General features: G+C 47.3%; 6 protein-coding genes across 8 annotated transcripts; 4 read left to right on the top strand and 2 right to left on the bottom strand.

The window, feature by feature from the left end:
* The first annotated feature begins 965 nt into the window (after positions 1 to 965).
* On the top strand, positions 966 to 3367 carry ONS95_013447 (uncharacterized protein). The gene is made up of 4 exons (XM_058507095.1): positions 966 to 1727; positions 1775 to 2029; positions 2102 to 2291; positions 2339 to 3367. The coding sequence occupies exons 1-4, from the start codon at positions 1476 to 1478 to the stop codon at positions 3292 to 3294; spliced, it is 1653 nt and encodes a 550-aa protein (XP_058357826.1). The 5' UTR covers positions 966 to 1475; the 3' UTR covers positions 3295 to 3367.
* Positions 3368 to 3379: 12 nt separating this feature from the next.
* ONS95_013446 (uncharacterized protein) lies at positions 3380 to 5866 on the bottom strand. 2 transcript variants are annotated; one of them, XM_058507093.1, is made up of 8 exons: positions 5826 to 5850; positions 5540 to 5758; positions 5310 to 5470; positions 5227 to 5251; positions 4983 to 5178; positions 4186 to 4930; positions 3879 to 4129; positions 3393 to 3827 (listed from the first exon to the last, which is right to left on the bottom strand). In XM_058507093.1, the coding sequence occupies exons 3-8, from the start codon at positions 5404 to 5406 to the stop codon at positions 3498 to 3500; spliced, it is 1644 nt and encodes a 547-aa protein (XP_058357824.1). In that variant the 5' UTR covers positions 5407 to 5470; positions 5540 to 5758; positions 5826 to 5850; the 3' UTR covers positions 3393 to 3497. The 2 variants fall into 2 exon arrangements, with proteins under 2 accessions (XP_058357825.1, XP_058357824.1); XM_058507094.1 differs by having other exon boundaries at positions 3380 to 3827; positions 4983 to 5251; positions 5310 to 5866.
* Positions 5867 to 6273: 407 nt separating this feature from the next.
* Positions 6274 to 9624, top strand: ONS95_013445 (uncharacterized protein; the record flags this gene model as incomplete). 2 transcript variants are annotated; one of them, XM_058507092.1, is made up of 7 exons in its annotated part: positions 6274 to 7060; positions 7110 to 7245; positions 7299 to 7507; positions 7563 to 7900; positions 7951 to 8014; positions 8075 to 8178; positions 8226 to 9624. In XM_058507092.1, 7 exons carry the CDS (start codon positions 6274 to 6276, stop codon positions 8823 to 8825), a joined length of 2238 nt encoding a protein of 745 aa, XP_058357823.1. In that variant the 3' UTR covers positions 8826 to 9624. The 2 variants fall into 2 exon arrangements, with proteins under 2 accessions (XP_058357823.1, XP_058357822.1); XM_058507091.1 differs by having other exon boundaries at positions 8075 to 8801; positions 8859 to 9624.
* Positions 9001 to 9810, bottom strand: ONS95_013444 (uncharacterized protein; the record flags this gene model as incomplete). The annotated part of the gene is made up of 1 exon (XM_058507090.1): positions 9001 to 9810. One exon carries the CDS (start codon positions 9808 to 9810, stop codon positions 9001 to 9003), a length of 810 nt encoding a protein of 269 aa, XP_058357821.1.
* Positions 9811 to 10268: 458 nt separating this feature from the next.
* ONS95_013443 (uncharacterized protein) lies at positions 10269 to 11553 on the top strand (the record flags this gene model as incomplete). The annotated part of the gene is made up of 3 exons (XM_058507089.1): positions 10269 to 11257; positions 11307 to 11406; positions 11458 to 11553. 3 exons carry the CDS (start codon positions 10269 to 10271, stop codon positions 11551 to 11553), a joined length of 1185 nt encoding a protein of 394 aa, XP_058357820.1.
* A 612-nt stretch (positions 11554 to 12165) lies between these two features.
* Positions 12166 to 13878, top strand: ONS95_013442 (uncharacterized protein; the record flags this gene model as incomplete). The annotated part of the gene is made up of 8 exons (XM_058507088.1): positions 12166 to 12290; positions 12564 to 12640; positions 12697 to 12717; positions 12785 to 12883; positions 12943 to 13094; positions 13164 to 13599; positions 13664 to 13770; positions 13819 to 13878. The coding sequence occupies 8 exons, from the start codon at positions 12166 to 12168 to the stop codon at positions 13876 to 13878; spliced, it is 1077 nt and encodes a 358-aa protein (XP_058357819.1).
* Positions 13879 to 14565: the final 687 nt, after the last annotated feature.

Here is a 14565-nt window from a genome sequence, read left to right as displayed (position 1 = left end):
GAGGAAGGTCTGTCGTGCTATAGCCTCAAAAGCTATCGCGACAGTAGACTAGAACCAGGTCTACAAAACTGTGATTAGTCGCAAGGATCGTTGCGGATATAGAGATGGATTACACTGCATGTACACATATCAATAACTATTGCATCTTCACCAGTTTTGTTCCTATAGTCCTTGTGTAGTGCTATGTTCTGTACTTTGATTATCTCGCTCTGATATTGTAACAAATCTCTACGTGAAGTAAACATACGAGCCCTTGAAGAATCAAGAATCATGATTGTCATGTCAAATATTGAAAATACTTAAAATAGCACAGGAAAGAATACAGACCTCAAACGCCGCCGCCCAGTTCCAATATCCCAATATATACAAGAGATCAATCTATTGATAGGCGATATCAAACGCTTCGTCAATCCTTGGGCTTTGCTTCAATATGACGATTTAGCGTTCATCAGGCGCGGGCATGTCGCATTTTGCGGAAGAGGCCAAGGCTGAACAATACCAACCGACAGGGTGGTAGGAGGGGGATTGGCTGGCCCAAGAAGTTCTTAGCGAAAGCCAATGTTGACTCTAGTAGAATATACCACAGCAGGAAAACAAAATAGTCTGCCCCCATATTGTAAGAAATAATAATCACTTGAAACCTCTGTAGTAATACGGCACTTTCCGTTCGGTACGCATAAAGCTCGACTAGATCTGGCTCCATGCGGGACGCTTCATGTACATATGGACTATTTCCGAATGGCTTTTGCAGTCACACATGTCAGTTTTCTTGAAATTCTGTCTGCACACAAGTAGCTCAACTCCATATAGATAGGACTATTGGCTTGGGGGCCTAAAAATAATACTCAAGAATGGGATTCCATAGCCATGTGACAAATGCACAATCGAAATCTCGTGGACTTGGCGCCTATTTTGCTGACAAAAAGAGAAGGTCGCCAGACGCACATGGCGAAATTCTCCGATATGCACCTGTCATGCAATGCGATTATTCACACCGTCTGTAGTGGAGATTATTCAGTTCAGCTTCCCCCTCTCACTTGCAGCAAAACAGATTGACAGCCCTATCGGAATAATGGAAGGGCCGAAATGTCCTCCGTGGCTGTGCTCACATTTTCTATTTTTCTGCCCCCAAGTGGCTGCAATGGTTGCGCCGCGCATATCGACACGTCAAAATTACCTCAGCTTCTTTGATTTCGGAGACACCTCCAGGCCAGATCCCAGACATTTGGAACCGATTTACATGGGGGCTAGAAATTCCACAAGTTAGAAGTGATGGAGTGGAGAATGTTGTACGGGCCTTACCGAGCGATAGGCGAGGTTCCATACTTTTTTGAGGACTCTTTTTCATCATCGCATGTTGGACAGTCAGCCCACTCTGAGAGTATGGCGACTATACCGTCTTTTATATTATGACTCGAAGCTGACTTTGAGTTGTTTCATCTGATCGTCAATTTGTCTCCCCATCGCCCCTCACCATGCGCCTGTCGTTTTTGTTGGCCAGTTTGGCTTGTTTACTTTCCCTTTCTGTCGCTCAGTCTATCGGTGCTTTTTACACAGGTGGAGGTCCTACGGTCATCAAACTCAATGGAAATTCCGGAAACTTCTCCTACAATGTCTACAAGGCAACTGGATTCAGTGACGAATGGTCATCATTTGCTCCAACATTCCCACCTGTGAATGGAACACCAATGGCAGTAACCGGATTTAGCAGCCCTTCAGCCGTTTATGTAAATATCACTGTCAAATCATACGAAAACCTACTTACTTCGAACAGGGATCAGTCTTTTATCAGACTCGAAATAACAGTCTGTCTCAGCAACTTTTCAAGTGCTGGTATTCCTCAGGTGACTGCCTTAACTATGGAGGGTTCATAATATCCTCCAAGGTTACAGTACCTGTGAAACAAGGAACAGGGTTATCGGTAGCCTTGCTGTCTACGAACTTTGGATATCGTGTGACTTACGAGGATATACATGGCTCTATTCGACAATTGAGTTACTCGAACACTACTGAAGGGGTTGTCACCTATGTATGTACTCAGTGGAAAATTCCGGCACACTTGTCAGTTGTCACTTCAACGACTAACTTTTTACTTGTGCAGTGGAATGATGGGGCTCTCGTCAAAAATGGTACAACAAGAAACTCGTCTGCCTTGGCAACGACATACCTTCCAAGTGTCAATGACACGATCCCGGCAGAGCAAACAATATACCAAGTCAGCGATGATCAAATTCTGTCTGTAACCAACAAGAATACAACGTTTATCAACCAGACGTCATCTTGGAGCCAAGGTAAGCTCTGGATTTTTCCAATAAGGGAACAAACTCACCAGTATTAGGTACTACTCTTCCTGCCATGCCGAATTGGAGTCCTGAGAGTGGAAAATTCTCGACAATACTATACAACTCATGGAACATGCTTTTCTACATTGACACAAACAGACAGCTGCAATGGGTTTGGTCTAACGATGGTGCTCAGACATGGCATGCTCAGCCCCTCATGGAGACATCAACCTGGCCACTGGCAGACACACCCAACGCTCCTGTGGCTGCTACCACATCCGTCAATGCGTCTGATAATTCTGCTTCCGTCTTCTACATCTCGAATGGGAAGATGATCCAATCTGTCATGACGAACTGGTCATGGGCTCCATATTCGATCGTCCAGGCACCGCTTCCCTCAAATATCACAGAGATTATTAGCCGACCTAACAATTCCCGGACAATCACGATCGGCGCATCAACGGGAGTGAGCGTAGGATTTCTAATCGTCGTTGCCGTGGCTGCCTGGTACATCAAACGTCGAAAGCAAGCCCTTCAACGCGCAGCTCTTGAATATTCAAACTCTGAGAGTAGAGACAGCTGGAAAGAAAACGAGTTTGCATATCAAGGAGGCAAAGCGGAGTTAAGCGGACTTCCCTCGCCGAGATCTGAACTCGATCATGACCCAGATTGTAAGCTTCTTCATCAACTGCAGGTGCAGCGAATGTATGAAGCGACAGGCATTGTGCCGGCGGAGTTGCAGAACTGTGAAACGAAGGCACTGGAGTTGGATCACACACATTGCAAGTATGAACTAGATGCTTCGCTTGTGTGTGAATTGCCTGCAGGGCGGGACGATGAGAAGCGAGACAGTGAGATAAATAGCTCGGAAACGCAAAAGAGGGAAGGCTCTGAGAGCCATGTTTCGGTGAAAGAAGGGAAAGAATTGCCGCATTGGAGTTGGGACATATTGAGGCGAGAGAGAAAGAAACAAGATAGTGGAACGGAAAGTCTGGATTTGGAAAGAGGGTGAGCAAGATAAGGTCAAGGCAGAAGGACAGGGATAAATGACTACAGGGCATACAGTACTAAGAATTAGATCTCAACACTTTCAAGACCTTTTCTTGAGAGCAAGAAAGAAAACTGCAAGGATTTGAAGTGAACCCCCTTTTGTGAAAAAGCTGCTAAAATCTTCTTGCATATTATATTCCCCATCTTACATCCCCTTAAGCTTCGCTATGCCTTGACTTCCATAGGTGCCTTGGTATCGAGACCTTTCTCTGCACGGCTGCTGTCTCCATCTGTGCTCTCGGTGCCAGTGACGACTCCTTCAACAACGTTTGTATAGCCCTCGATTGTAGCTGGAATCAAAGTCTCTTTGTCAGGAAATATAACATTGAGAACATAGTAAATCAAGCATGAAGCAACGAATCCATAGAGCCAGTTGATGGAGAAGAGATTAGATAGCTCCTTGGGAATATGCACACTGTCAGGTGTGACTTTGTGGGCCAGACCTGGAAGCATGGGAACAATGACCAAAAGCATGATGACTAAGGATCGCCAATTCTGTAAAAATATCAGCATTTAAATTCTGCATGTAAGAAATAGGAAACATACACATTTTCCGTATATTCCTTCTGGGTCGTAAAGAGCCGGGACGTCAATTTTCCGTTTCTTGATAAACCAATAATCTGTGAGCATTATGCCAGCGATGGGAGCCATGAATACGGCATAGGCGGACATGAAATTCAAGAATGTTTTCGCGTTCGACAGGATAATCCAAGGGACCATTGCCCAGCCCCCTACAAGCATAGCGAAGATGACTCCGCGGCGGATATTGAAGTACTTGGGAAAGAGGGATGTAATATCTGATCAAGTCCCAGGTCAGTTGCGAAGATGCTGTGGGGCAGACTCCATTGCTTACCATTGCCAAACGAAACCGAATTTGCTGAGATGTTGACGCAGATTTGAGCTAGACACCACAATGTTGCACAGAAAAATGCAGCAGCTCGACCGCCAGGAGTACCTTGCCATTGCGCCAAGATGTCAAGAGGACTCCAAAGAGTCTTCCCATAAAGTGGCTTGGAAGCACTCGCACCAACAACACCAAATATGCTGACCACAATCTTGAAGATTGGGATGAACGGTAGCTGCCACCACTGAGACCCTTTTTTCCTCGCAAATCGGGAGAAATCCGGGATGTTGACGGCAAGTGTAGAGAAGCCTCCTGTGATTGAAGTCATACTTGAGAGCCACAGCCAAGCACGAGTAGAGCCAGTCATCTCGGACTTCTGGTTCCAGAAATCTGGTGCATCTTTTGCTGCTACTGCGAGGTAGATGACCATGGAGAGAGCCATGGGAGGGACTAGGATTGTCTTGGCCAGGAACATCCACTTCAGCTTCTCGGTCCGGATGAAAAGGAATGGCGTCTGGACAACATGGTAGAGAAAGTATGAGATCAATCCCTTGCTTGTGATACCTGCTGAAGCCGGAAGATTGTTATGAAGGTGAGCATAGGATGGCCAGATGGCTGTGATCATTTGCGTGATTGCTGTGGCTCCTCCGGCGGATTGGACTCCAAACCAGAACAGCGCGAGGATTCCTCTTGACACGACACAGAAGTGGCTTAACCAATATCCATAACTGGCTCGGACTGCAATTGGGAAAGGCTACTAGAAGTCAGGAGCTGTATCATAGATACCTGCGAGATGAACGACTTACAATATGTAAGTCTGATCCAATCGCTCCATTCATCACTGTCGGAATGGCATTGCACATGGCAGCTACGAACACAATCCAAATCGCGTCACTAGGCGAGAGGCCAAGAGCAACAACTGCCGCTCCATTTGCCCAAGTTGAATATGTTACAAGATCTGAAAACCAATACATCACAAATGTGAAGCCCGACCATGTTCGCCTGACCTATGTCAACAGATATCTTGGCAACATGAAAAATTGGGCCTACTTTTCAATGGGAACAGGGTCCTGATCTATTCGAGTCAACAGCAATCCAAAAAACAGTGACTATACTAAATGTCACAAGCATACCTGAATTACTCCACACATATTCTGGAGCGAGTGACGAGCTCTGTTTAGGAAGCTTCCAGCTGAAGGTTTGCACCGAGTTCCTGGCTCGTTCAAACATGTTTGTGATGTTAAAAGCGAAACAACACGAGTATAACTTCAAAATCACAGAAGCTATGTTCAACCTGGATGGAATGGGGTCAATCCACTTCCATATATGATCGACAAAGAGTCATATCTCGATGGCAGCTCACCATCGCCCCCGTCACGATAGGCAGTCGTCTCCCATTGATGCTGGGAGACAATCTAAAGCGGACTATTGCCGGCATGCGGAGCTGGACTATCTTGATAACAAATGCATGCCAAGAGATACGAGTTGATATCCAGTGGCGTTGTATGGTTGATCGAAGGATGTGAGGTGGGAAGAGAGGTTGGGGAAGCGGGTCCATTTCGGGTTTCGGGTCCGAGGTTTTCTCCGTAGAGAATGTTCAGATAAGAAGCAGCAAGAGCAACGTTAACAGTGCCACGGATGGTGCTTACCAGCTTTGTTTTTCTACCCCGCTTTATGTATTACCTTACTATCGGCGAGATTTATACTTAAGGATCTTTAAGAAACAGACTTGGCTATAGTCTCGCGCTTACCCCGCGTTGTTCCACGGCTCCGACGATGAACTGATCTTCCTCGGCCGTGAAACGGCAACCGGATCACGATGTCACGAAAGCCTCAAACTTGTACGGACTGCGCAAGGAGGAAGATACGATGCAACAAAGTTATACCTTGCGAGAATTGTCACAAAAGGTATGTGGTGTCACGTGTGGAATCTGCTCCTCCCTCCTATCCAGCTTGAGTAGTATGACTTGATCCGAATGTGCATTCACTGAATGGGTATGCAGGGGAACTGCTCACTTATGCCGACGAGCAGATGTAACACATACGGTTGAGAGACGTCATCCGTCTGTCTCTCTTTCGCCTAGAACTCCAAATCAAATGATCGTTCCGGCTCGCAGAGAGCCATCAGCCGAAGCCTCAATCAATGAGCGAATTCTCAGTCTAGTGACAAGTCTCTCAGATAGAGTCAAACATCTCGAGTCAAAATTTGATAGGGATGCTACACTAAAGAGGTATGTAGCTGATGGACCTGTTGAGTCTTTCGAGGAGCATGGCTCGTCTTCCACGCCACTGGAGCGAGCAGCTAAGCGAGCTCGCATCCACGATTCAGATGAGAGACAATCCATTCAAAGGATCCATGAAGAAATTTCTCTTACCGAGAATGATTCTACTTCTGGTCAAAATGGGTCTGACGCTGAGGTCGAAGATGCCGCAACAGTTTTGGAGTTCCTGGCTTGGGGAAGGCTGAAGGAGAGTAATCTCACGAGCGGGATCAGGAACCCGTCCATTGTCCATGATCAAGGAAATCACCAAGAGCAAGATATGCTACAAAATGTCCAAGCATGGGGAAAGTCTCCATCGTCGGTATCTGGAGGAATCGTTCCGATAGAAACAATGCAGGTTTCACAGATTCAGGCGTTGCTCCCAACGAAGATGCAAGTGTTTCTTCTTTTCGAGTATCACGCCGACTGGTTACTGTTCATGCATTGTTCATTCCATGTTCCTACTTTCAGAAAAGAGCTTGATCAGTTCTACGACGAGGACCAAGGAGTCATCAGTATCACGAGTGCCGGGCTTCAGTGGGCAGCGTTGCTTTTCGCAATCATTTGTGGAAGTATGACTTCCGTGCAGCCTGCCGAAGTCTTGAAATGGGGGTTCCAGCAAGGTAGTCACAATAGAACTTCAATGAAACCGAGTCGTTGACCTGTGAGTAGAAGAGCAAAGCAATTTGGCGAAGTGTTGGTACCAAGCATCAATTGAATGCCTCAACGCAGCTCGGTATCAGCAATACCACAGCTTGTATAGCGTCCAAGCTATTGCATCGTCGACAATATCTGCTCATATACTTGGGTACTTATGTCCTTCCTTCCCGCAATTCATGGCCAATTCTGACAGGGACGCAGATTCTCCAACTCTCAATCAGTACTTCTCGCATCAGCTGTTCGAATAGCCCAGTCACTCGGACTTCACAGATTGGGGAAGTATAGAAGAACAGCTAGAGAGTCCCAAATAGACGATGTGACTGAGAAGGTCCAGAAAGAGCTAGGCAAAAGATTGTGGCAGCAACTGGCTACACAGGACTGGTTTTCTGTTCCATTTTCTGAGACCTACTGTGAGTCAATGCCGCGCGACCTCCAGCAGTATTTCCCAAGCTGATTTGATTGAAGGTATCAATCCATTGCACTTCACTTCCAAAGCTCCACGTCACTGCGATGAAGATACGATGGAAGCTATCCCGGTATCCCACCCGGCTATCACCACTTACGGGAACTTCTTGTTCAGAGTAGCAGCACTGATGCCTGCCCTCCAAGACCGGTCGTCTGAAGCTCACAGTATGGACGTAAAATATGAACATGTTCTAAGATTTGATAAGATGATGAGAGACCTGGTTATTGCACAGCTTCCACCATGCCTCAATAGTCAGACTCAGGTTGATCCAATGTGGCCGCACTGGGTAGCTGTTGCTCGCCGATGTCTCACGATTACATCTGCTCATAAAATCATTGTATGTTTTCGCTTGAGTAATTTCTCTGGATTGCGCTGAATGGTTTTTAGATGATTCATCGGAGATTTCTGGGGATGAGTTTTCATGATAAGAAATTTGCGTTCACTCGCAGGAGTAAGTACCTTACCTGACAACCATGAAAGCCATCTGCAGAGCAAATCTAATATGGTACAGCTTGTTTGGCTGCAGCCAAAACAATCATCAATGAAATAAAACAGGAGGTTCCCGATGAAAGTCCAATCCTATGGACAACTCAGGCTTTTAGTGTAGCTGCCGCGGTTAGCATGTCTCCCTTAATTGTCGTGCACACCACTAACCACCAAAGATAATCTTGGCATTGGACAACTTCAGCCATCACCAATCGGCACGAGAATCCGAAGAACATCGACAATTAATTACCGAAACAATATCGATACTTTCAAAGAGCGTCTCGATAAGCTTGATAGCCGCTCGTGGCACACGCCTCTTGACCGACCTACAAGCCGAGGAGCGCAGACATGCTCAGTGCAACGGCGGTTCGTCGTTACCAAATGACAAGGGGAAAGCTAGCGAGAACCTTTCTCTATCGAATCAGTCCGAGAAGAGCTTAGATGTTGCAGCATTCGTGAAGAAGTTCTGTCAAAGCGATCACCCTCCATCTGGAAATTCGCCGCTCGCGACCTCACACATGCCACTCTGGCTGCAGCAAGAAAGCTCTTCTCAAACATATACAGAAAGTCAACGTGGGCGTAGCCACGTCTCTTACCCATCTTTCCATCCCAGAGCACCTCGGCCATCTTCATCATACGAAATTCCTGAACCAGGTTATCGCTTCTCTCCAGCAATCAGACGACAGCACGAAAGTTTTACCGACCCTTTCACACAAAATATTTCCGATTCTTTCGATATCCGAACGGTCAACGTAATTTCTCCACAAGCCTTTTGATTTCTTCAGGCAAGAATACTGATATGTCAACAGTGGTTCGATGATCTCTTGGGTCTGGCTCCTTCGAATTCTATATGAGACTTCCCATGAAACACTTAATCAAACTCTTGCAGCGCTAGCAGTATGAAGTGTACAGATCACCACTGTGCAAATACTTATTCATTGATTTTGATCATCATAATAGAGCCAAAACAGATTCCATCGCCTTCACAACCCCCGCAGTGTCTTCCAGCACCTGCTGGTGACCCGAGTGTACCACTTCAATAGTAACCTTCTCATTTCCTCCTCCAATCAAGCCTCTCAACTCCTCAGATCTCGAAGGCGGCGAGATGTTATCCTGATCTCCTGCTATCAGAACTGTTGGGCATGTAATCGCGGAGTAATCTGGATCGATATGACTCTTCGCGCATACAGCTTCACACGTGGCAGCGTATCCCTCAGCTGTCTGTGAACTGATCATCTGTCTAACGACCGTTCGGGAGAGATCTGATGAACTCGGTGCCACATTGTTGTCGATGGTGGAATCTCTGATACCGTGAATGCCTTCTCTAGCTTTTGCTCCGAGACCAGTCATGCGCTCCACGACGGCCGGGATGTGCGAAGCCGATCTCCCAGGACCGATAAGAACCAGACCACGGACTTTTGGATGCTGAGATGCGTAGTGCATGGCGACGATGCTCCCAAGAGAGTGGCCAACGAGTATCGGTGGCTCTTTGGTATCTCGTGATTGGAGAATGGAAGCGAGGTCGTCAACAAATTGAGGTATTGACAACGGAGACTCGAAACTGCTGAATCCGGATCCTGGGAAGTCGAAGCGAAGCATAGTGAACCGAGAAGCAAAATGTCTGATGAGAGGCTGGAAGGTATTCGTTGTTCCTCCAAGTCCGTGCATCAGGACCATCAATGGTCCTGTGCCGTATTCTTCGACGAATATCTGTGAGCCATTTGAGGTGGCGTGGAAGTAGGCTTTGGCTGGGGGTGACATGATTATGCGTTTGATTGATTGATTGATTGATTAGAAAGAGTCAGACTTTTTCTATTTCAATCATTAAAGGACAAAAGCCAACAAGAATTGCGTTTTCAGTTACAATTCATGGCCTATTCTCAATCTTCGGCCGAATCCGCGATGGTGTACATTTCCCGAGTCTCGGCCGGGCTCCTCGTCCGTTATCAGCAAGAGTGGGATTCTGTATCATTCAAGCCACATATCTACAAAGCCCATTTTCGGCCTCAAGATCTTATCTCACGCGCGGCCGAGCCTCTCATCGCGGCCGTGTTCCAACGATTCCGTAGGACATAGACTTACGTCGACAGCTTCAACATGTCGTGGTGGTCTCCCGGGCTCCCGGATTAAAGGTCTCATTCGTGGCAAGACACCATTATTATTGAAGCAGCCATACCCAAGTTTGAGAATTAGCAAGTATCAACCACCAAGCTGCAACCATGCCATCTGCTATCAGAGATACCAAAGTGACGCCCATCGACCATGGCCTCAAAAGCAATGTTGACTTCGGAGCCACAGTGCATGGCATTGACCTCAACAATTTGACTGATTCAGACTTCGACATAATCCATGATGCTCTCCACAAACATAAACTTCTTGTGTTCAAAGAGCAGCCGGAAATGCTGCTTCCAACCAAGCAGTACGAGCTCACAAGGAGATTCGACCCGGACGAGACAACAGGAGGTTTTGCGCACGGCGTCGATCCCTTCCTCACTTCCCACAACGGCGTCGACATATTCGGTCTCCCCAATCGTCCTGCGATCCCTGTTCAGCCTCAAGTCCATATCCTAGGTCGTGGAGAAGTGCCCGAAAACCATTACCAGTTTCCGCCTGGATTTAAAGTCAAAGGTATTGACCACAGATACTTCCACCTCCCACCCCATCTCACAGACGAGGAGCGCGAAGGAGGCAAGTCCCGCTTCTATCAATGGCACTTCGACGCAGCATTGTACGACATTCCCCCTCCACGAGTTGGATGTCTCCTTGCAGTCAGGACACCCAAGGGCCCAGATGTGAAAGTTGAATGGGGCGACGGAACCGGGACTGAGATGTCGATTGCGCCAGGAGCAACAGCTATGGTAGCTGGCTCACGAGCACTTGAGCTCCTGTCTCCGGAGCTGAAAGACATTGTGTACAACAGCAAGATTGAGTATGCGCCGCACTGCTTTGAGTGGATGTCTACAGCGCACAGTACTCGCTTGGGACACACCATTGAGACAGAAGGGTTGGAGAAACCACTTGATCAGCTGAAGCCGTGGCGTCAGGATAAAGTCTGCACTTACCCGATGGTTTGGGAGAATCCCGTGACGGGTGAGCACAGTCTGCAGGTACATGGGCAAGGTGCTTTCAAGTTATTCTTGAAGAGTAGTCCTGATGGTGAGGAGACTGTTGTAAGTGATCTTGGTGAGGTCAGGGCATTTTTGCACAAGTGAGTCTCCATTCCTCATAGAGAATGACCAGCCGCTGATAATCTCAAGACTCATGCGACCCGCAATTGACCCGAGCAATATCTATGCTCATAGGCATGAAGAGCAAGACGTCATTCTATGGTACAATCGCGCTCTATGGCATTCAATCGTAAGAAATCTTCACCTGCAAGTCTAACCTATCCCACTAACCGAAATTCAGACCGAGTTTCCTGAATCATATGGTCCGAGAATCATGCATCAGTGCAATGTTGCAGCTTCAGATCACCCGGTCGCTGCCACTAGGAAGATCATGTAGATGGTTTGAACCGTTGAATATAATACTACTCATGTTGTTTTCTTCTGTAGTTTCACCAATAGCGTTACCGCCTACTGTGTAAAGCATCTCCATTACCGCACATTTCCGACTTTCTCACTGCATATCTATCGTCAACATTTTTCCTGCGTGAGACTCGAAGAAGATCGCCCCATTTCCAATATTATTCATAAACTCCTTAATTCTGTTACATTCCTCGGTCAATTGCATGCTGTCTCCTGTTGTTACTTCTGTGGCTTTCGAATGGCACTCAATAAGGTTCGCCGCTTCGGATTGAGCATTTCCCACGTATTCAAGGGTAGTAAGCTAAATCAGTTTCTTCACGACTAGTAGTGGCTTGGAGGATCACTTGAGAGAGCCACGGCCATGGAGCTTCTTAGCCTGGCGGGGTAAAGAGATGCTCGGGACAGGCCTTGGCAGGGACTAGTTTGCTGAAGCCGCTTCTGTGTAAAATATAAAGCCAGCTCAACATACCCGCTGAGCTGTTACTACGCAAAGACGTCCCTGCTCTTATTTACAGACAACAAATAATATTCTCATCTTCTCAAATCTTCGTTAACTCAGCAAACCAAAAAGCCCATCCACAGCCAAAACATGGCAACCGCAAAGAAAGGCACCATCAACCGCGCAGTCCAATACGCCGACCCACCCAGCATCAAAACCATCGTCGCAGAACTCCCTATCGAAACCCCAGGTCCGGGAGAAGTCCTCGTGAGGATGTACGTTTCCCTTTCCCTTTCCCTTGTTCCTCCTTTTTTTCGGTTCCTTTCTGTCTTCATCCCGTAGCCGACGTCAACAATGAAAACTCCGTGACGGGGATCCGACTGCCATGGAGTACCGAGGCAGTCTCGCTTAAAAAACGCGGGGTAGAAAAAGGGGGCTGAAGGGGCTGAAGCGAGGCGGGGTGGCAGGTGGATACGATCCTTGTTTTTGTCGGTTAACGTTTTGTTGACAAGGCGAGAAAGGCTGACAGGGGTGGATGATGCGGATAGGTTGTATTCGGGAGTTTGCCATACGGATTATGGATTTTGCACGAATTCGTTTGGGTTGCCTGTGCCGGCTCCAAAGGGTGAGTTTTCCTTCTTTTTTAGCAGAAGAGTTTGCTGATGTGAGATTGGATTATAGGCCAAGTTGGTGGTCATGAAGGTATGAACAAGTTATTATTTCCCTGTAGAACCAATGACAGGAAATTGGATATTAACAGAAAGAACAGGTATCGGGGAAGTCATTGAGCAAGGTCCAGGAGTTACAAGTCCTGAGATTGGTGCGAAGGTTGGGATTAAGTATGCTGCTGATGCATGTTTGAATTGTGGTATGAAGTCTCCATGTTTACATTCATCACGATGAAAAGCTGGAACTGACTTCTGGTAGATAATTGTCTCGTAGGCGGAGAGACAAGTTGTGCCCAGACCAAAATCTCGGGCTATTTCACCCCAGGAACATTCCAGCAATATGTCATCAGTTCCGCCAAATATGTCACACCAATTCCTGATGGTATTGACCTTGCAGCTGCTGCACCATTGGTAAGTGTTCCCCGTCGCACTCTCACCCAGCCTTGCCATGCTGCCAGAAAATACTAACAAATGTCACAGATGTGTGGCGGCGTAACAGTCTACGCAGCCCTCAAACGCTCCAACACCAAACACGGCGACTGGGTCCTCATCACCGGCGCCGGCGGCGGCCTCGGCCACCTCGCCATCCAATTCGCAAAAGCTATCGGCGCTCTCGTAATCGCACTCGACCACGGCTCCAAAGAGTCCTTCTGCAAAGGCTTCGGCGCGGACGCGTTCGTCGATTTCACGAAATTTTCCAGCGATGAGGATATCACTGCTGAGGTGAAAAGGATAGCGCCGAAGGGAGTCAAAACTGTGATTGCGTGCGCGACGCCGACGAGGTCGTATGATCAGTGTATTGGGTTTTTGGGGTTCAGGGGAACATTGGTTTGTTTGGGCGTGCCGGAGAATGATAGGAAGCCGATTAAGGGGGCGGAGGCGTTTACGTTGTTGAATAATGAATTGTCTATTATGTGTAAGGTAGCCGGACTTTGCTTACCTGTCTGTGTCAGGATATTGGAGAAGCTGATAAGTTCTAGCACTCAAGGCAGGGAATAGGTTGGAGGCGAAAGAGTGTTTGGAACTCGTTGCTAGAGGGCTGGTCAAGACACATTATGAGTTGAGACCTATGGATAGTATCTCGGATGTGAGTTTTGTTTTCAAGAGATAGCGAACCTGTACTAACTCTGGCCAGATCTTCAAAGAGATGGAAACGGGTAGTATCAACGGCAGAATTGTCATCGATTTGAGATGAAGCGGGGATTGATTTCCAGTCCGAGGGAGGACAAGTCTGAGCGTTGTTGGGTCATCAATTACAGAGAAAAGCTTGCAGCGGAAGGCGATACCCAGATACAGCGAGATGAGAAGAGCAAGTCGCGAAGACGTCTCGCGACTTGCTTACCAAAGATGTTTTCGTTTCCCATTTGGAAGTTATCGTCTTTTTCCTAAATCAAGAATAAAGGTATCAGTTACCAGGCTGGTAGTTATTCTGTTCTGCCCTGACTTAGTATCGATGGAAAGTAGAAGAATGCCGTTGTACACAGCAAGTGCGGGACTTAAAGCTGCATGTGCTACATGAATTTCCAAGGATGAGATATTTGGAGTGTGTGCCTGCCGATGGTCGGAAACAGCCAATGCCGAGTCACAAGCCATCGTGTGATGGCAGATACCTAGACAACAACAAGCCATACACATGATGCAAGCTTCGGAGCCATATATTCGGAAGGACTAAACCGTTAAAGAATCGGCAGACAATCCATAACTGCCATCAAAAGTCAAATCGTAGATACTCACACGAGGCAAAACTTGAGACTGGAATGATCCATTGGACCAAGAGAAGAGCCTCACCCGAATCCAGCGCCTGCGCCGCCCGAGTACATATTGTTCTCCTGAGCAAAATCCTTGGTGAACGCCCAACGCGAGGGGGGATGCTTGACGACAT

Source organism: Cadophora gregata, assembly GCF_030347475.1.
Source record: "Cadophora gregata isolate MNR1 chromosome Unknown scaffold_7, whole genome shotgun sequence".
NCBI lineage: Eukaryota > Fungi > Ascomycota > Leotiomycetes > Helotiales > Ploettnerulaceae > Cadophora > Cadophora gregata.
This window is presented reverse-complemented; position numbering and strand designations above follow the sequence as displayed.

Coding starts and splice junctions, on each gene's coding strand:
- ONS95_013447 (XM_058507095.1), top strand. CDS start 1,476: ATGCGCCTGTCGTTTTTGTTGGCCAGTTTGGCTTGTTTACTTTCCCTT. Junction 2,030..2,101: donor CTGAAGGGGTTGTCACCTAT/GTATGTACTCAG, acceptor TTACTTGTGCAG/TGGAATGATGGGGCTCTCGT. Junction 2,292..2,338: donor GACGTCATCTTGGAGCCAAG/GTAAGCTCTGGA, acceptor CACCAGTATTAG/GTACTACTCTTCCTGCCATG.
- ONS95_013446 (XM_058507093.1), bottom strand. CDS start 5,406: ATGTTTGAACGAGCCAGGAACTCGGTGCAAACCTTCAGCTGGAAGCTT. Junction 5,179..5,226: donor GACCCTGTTCCCATTGAAAA/GTAGGCCCAATT, acceptor GACATAGGTCAG/GCGAACATGGTCGGGCTTCA. Junction 4,130..4,185: donor TTCGGTTTCGTTTGGCAATG/GTAAGCAATGGA, acceptor GGACTTGATCAG/ATATTACATCCCTCTTTCCC.